General features: G+C 38.6%; 1 protein-coding gene across 1 annotated transcript in view; it reads right to left on the bottom strand.

Annotated features, from left to right (window-relative positions):
• Positions 1–4,205, bottom strand: part of LOC106868031 (coiled-coil domain-containing protein 39-like) — a 199,134-nt gene extending 194,929 nt beyond the window's left edge. Inside the window, exon 1 of the mRNA XM_052974700.1 lies at positions 4,042–4,205. Within this exon, the coding sequence (XP_052830660.1) occupies positions 4,042–4,140 (99 nt within the window). The 5' untranslated portion in view covers positions 4,141–4,205. The remainder of the gene's footprint in view (positions 1–4,041) is intronic.
• Positions 4,206–4,635: the final 430 nt, after the last annotated feature.

Below are 4,635 nucleotides of genomic sequence, written 5' to 3'. Positions count from 1 at the left end.
AAATCGTGATGGTGCGGTGACTTGGCAGAAGTGTTAGCACGCTGGGTGAAATGCTTAGTGGTATTTCGTCTGCCGTTATGTTCTGAGTTCAAATTCCGTCGAGGTCGTCTTTGCCTTTCAAAAAGGGAAACAAACCTCTTGCAGTGAACTACCGCCCGATTTTACTCACTTCTCGAATCATTAAATTATTTGAGAGGGTGGCGAGATCGTGAACAACTCACTTCCTCAAAGACAAAAATCAGCTGAAACCCAACCAGCATGGTTTCCATGATGGCAGGGACTTCCATGATGGCAGGGACTTCTGCACCATTTTGTTGACATCTTAAAAGCGTTGGGAGAAGGCTCCAACACTGACGTCATATACGTTGATCTCAGCAAGGCATTTGACAGAGTGGACCACAAAATCCTGTTGAAGAAACTGTCCGACATTGGAGTCCGTGGAAAGCTGCGGCAGTGGATGAAGTGTTTCCTGACGAACAGAACCCAACATGTTGTGTTTGAGGGAATACGATTCAGCTCAGCCAAAGTCAGTAGTGGTGTCCCACAAGGTACTGCATTGGGCCCACTCCTCTTCATTATTTACATCAATGACATAGTAGATGTCATCAAACATTCTACATTGAAAATCTATGCAGATGATTCCAAACTCCAGAAGGCCATAAACGGTATGGGAGACCGAACATGCCTTCAATCGGACCGGTTTCCTGTTGTCCAATGGGCGGGAAAAAACAATATGTTTCTAAATGAAGATAAGTTTAATTTGATCCACTTTGGAAAAGAGGATACTCAGAAACTGCCATATGCCCTTCCCTCAATCGACTCCCTAGATTTCATCCAGCAACACCAGAGACCTCGGAGTAATTGTTGATTACAATCTAAACTGGAGTTCCCACGTAAATGGTAAGGTTGACTTGGCCTGCAAGATATGCTCCTGGATTCTGAGAACTTTCTGGTCTAGAGATGCCCCCACCATCATTCGTCGCTACTCTTTTTTTGCCTGACCTCATCTTGAATACTGTTTCCTACTGTGGTCTCCCCACACAAAGCAACTCATTATGAAAGTGAAAGCAATCCAGACATCAATAGCAAAAAAGATAAAAGATATGACAGGCATTAACTATTGGGGTCGACTAAAAAAACCCAATCTCTACTCTCTCCAACGCCACCGAGAGTGCTACATCATTTGTGTGATGGGGAAAATATTCCATCAATATTTCACAAATGAATGTGGCATCAATTTTAAAATCCACCCACTACAAAAATCGAACTCAGGACACATAACATTACAACACAACTAATTTACCTCAATTGGTCCAGCTCTTTTTAATATCATACCAAAATGTCAAAATGGAAACGGATCCCATAAAATTCGAAAATTCTCTGGACAAAATCCTAGACCAACTTCCTGTCACATTAAGTTGACAGCATACAACTACTTCATCGTATCACTACTGCATAAATCTCTCTTCCTGTCGGCCAAGGTCTAACCAACAGTAGTATTATTCCCTTCAGGGGACTGTCACATTAAGTTGACAGCATACAACTAAAGATGGTGTATTTTAAAAGAAATGAAAGGATTAAAGTATTCCCTTCTGTAGAAATATTTGTATGTTCATATAGAGTAATATGCTTTTATTAAAGCAGCAAAATTTCACATTTTGTTTAGACAGTCGTGATGAATACTGAATGAAAATGGTGATAGTTCCCCGTATATGACTAAAAGACTTCACCAGATGGTGCTATCAAGTCAGATATGGCCTGGGCCTATACTGGCCAAAACCTGCCACAGTTATCAAAGTTACATATACATACATGTACAAGTACATACACATATACACAGCAAGGTCGTGTATTCTGGGGGTGCAGGTTGTGCGCTGCAAACCCATCGAAAATGGCAAATTCATTATAAACATGAACCTTACTCATTAATTTAACTTTTGTTATACCACTGCTTGAAATTTGGTGGCGGGTGTCATGAAATAACACTGCACATAGTATCATAATATGGTATCGGCATATCGTAGGATAATGGGAGAATGGCAAAAAATTAATGGAGAAGGGTATGCGACCTTAACTAAAACAAATCTTTTTTTTACAATAATTTTTTTCTTAGAATATCATCATATAACTTGGACCACAATTTGTTTGCAGTTAACTTTAGCGCCATATACCTGTATTTTAATTTATACATTATTTACATTATTTACATTTTGGATCCAGCATTTTGAATAGAAATCCACAGTCTGTATACCTACTTTGAGTAATACTAATGTATGCCGTAGTACGACCAATGTAGCAGCACACCCAATGACAACCGCCATACGCTACTGATGCACGCACGTGTACATACACCTACATTGTATATACATATATGTAAATTCTTAAGTGAAAGAGAAACAAAAAAAAAGTGAAGAAATGATATTTGACAAAGAGGGTAGGGGGGAAGAAGAGAGTAAAGTAAAGAAAGAAAGAGTTTGGCTCACAGATTAAAACATTTTTTTTTAACTACACAGTTTGAAACTTCGTATACTGGTGTAATTTCTCACGCAGAACACGGTTTACTTTGAACATTTTTGACAAAATTTCGTATTTTAGAAGTTATTTCGCGTTAAAGTTGTCGAATTTGGGTGATGTTAACCAATCAACGACGTGTATTGAGTTAAAGAAAGCTACTGCTGTTTGCGATAGTAATCGAAGAGGAACAACGTCCGGGTCATCTCTACTGAATGTCACCACTCTGTTCTATTTTACATACGCCATAGAAACCGGAAAACCGGGCCCGTGAGCCTGGCTAGGCTTGAAAAGGGCGCATAAATAATTAAATAAAAATATGTATAAATATTGATATATATAAAATGGACTTGTGTGCTATACAAACATACATGTATACGCACACACGTATACATAAAAAAGCCGCATAGTAAATGTACATAAATAGATTCCTATAAACACCTATAAAATACACTACACACACACACACACACACACACACACACACACAGATTCACCAATTAAGTTATTATCAGAAATGTTTCCTTTTCAATCTCGTAACTAACAAAGTAACACGAACGCTCTTAGTGTTTGTGGTAATCTGGAATGTTTGGTGTGTGTGTGTGTGTGTGTGTGTGTGTGTGTGCGTGCGCACGTGCGCGTTCGTGTGAATGTTGTACGAATGTCTTGTGTAAAAGAGAACGAAATCAAACGGGATTGAGTGTAATTGAGAATAAACGATGGAAGGGAGAAAGGGAGGGAAGTGGAGGAAGAGAGGGAAAGACGCAGAGAGAGAGAGAGAGAACGGAGAGTTTACAGTAACAAAACCAGACAATCCAAACACATGAACTATATACATACGCACGTTAATAATACATACATACATACATATATATATATATATACAAGCACACAAACATAGCCATGTATACACATACGATATGCATGCATATCTAGAGACACACGCCCACATACGTACATACGTTATACACATTCTTTTCTAAACACCTCCGTTTACACTTATGTACATACATAACAGGCATAAGTACAGATTTGTGCCCCACTCCCAATTCAAAAGTTTTTAACAAAACTCAGCTTAAAACAGAATTCTGCCGCTGTTTCATCACGATAACCAATGTGTCTCTCCTAAAGTGCATAGAAAGTCAAGAAACAAACTCGGATGCGCGCGCACGTGTGTGTATGGAACCTATCGTAATCTATTTACCCACCTATGTACTTACCTATGGCCTGGCTACCCATCTATGTACGTACGTATATAAGTATTTATATATATATGCATACATACACACACATATGTACATAAACACATACACACGTACATACAAAGAGAGAGAGAGAAAGAGAGAGAGGGAGAGATATTCGAAAAGCAAATATATAACCAGAGATAAACGAAATTGTCCCCGAGAGACGCAAAAATGAAGAAAAAGGGGTGGAAAAATAAAAGAGAAAAGAAAAATGTCCATCCGTTTGTTGCAGGAGAGAAGAAAGAAAAGAGAAATAAAGAAAAGAAACCAACAAAGAAATTCCCACCTCATCCTGTAACTTCCTATTTTCGTCATTAAGAATCGGTATTCTTCCTTCTTGCCAATCAATTTCGCTCAAAAACTTGTCCATTTCTCTGCTCTCCATGGTTAAAAATTGATAAACACTTCCTCACTATGAACAAGCGATTTCGATAATTTTTTTGTGATTATTGTTGCTATAGCAACATTAGTGATTCAGGGGAAATAACTCTAAAATGCCAAACTGACTTATCTCCCTTGAAATTCTATAGCCACGTCAATTTTGTGAAATTAGAGTTATGTCCCTTTGAATGGAGACTTAAAGGGAAACGTCACGTCGATATTTGTTTTTAATTAATGGACTGCGGCCACGCTGGAGCACCGCCTTAAACGGTTTTTGTCGAACAAATCAACGCCAGTACTCATAATTATTCTGCTGTCTCATCTTGCTAAACTGTTAAGTTATTGAGATATCAATTTAGAACTAGCTATCTATTGGTGTGGAGAACAATCGCACACGTATATACGTGCACACATCCGCGCACACACATATTCATATACCAGTGCATATCTACAGAGGCACACATATATATGCATGAACGCGCACACGTGCACACACACA

This window comes from Octopus bimaculoides, chromosome 19, assembly GCF_001194135.2.
Source record: "Octopus bimaculoides isolate UCB-OBI-ISO-001 chromosome 19, ASM119413v2, whole genome shotgun sequence".
Classification (NCBI taxonomy): domain Eukaryota; kingdom Metazoa; phylum Mollusca; class Cephalopoda; order Octopoda; family Octopodidae; genus Octopus; species Octopus bimaculoides.
Note: the sequence above shows the minus strand (reverse complement) of the source record. Positions and strands in the feature narration are given on the sequence as shown.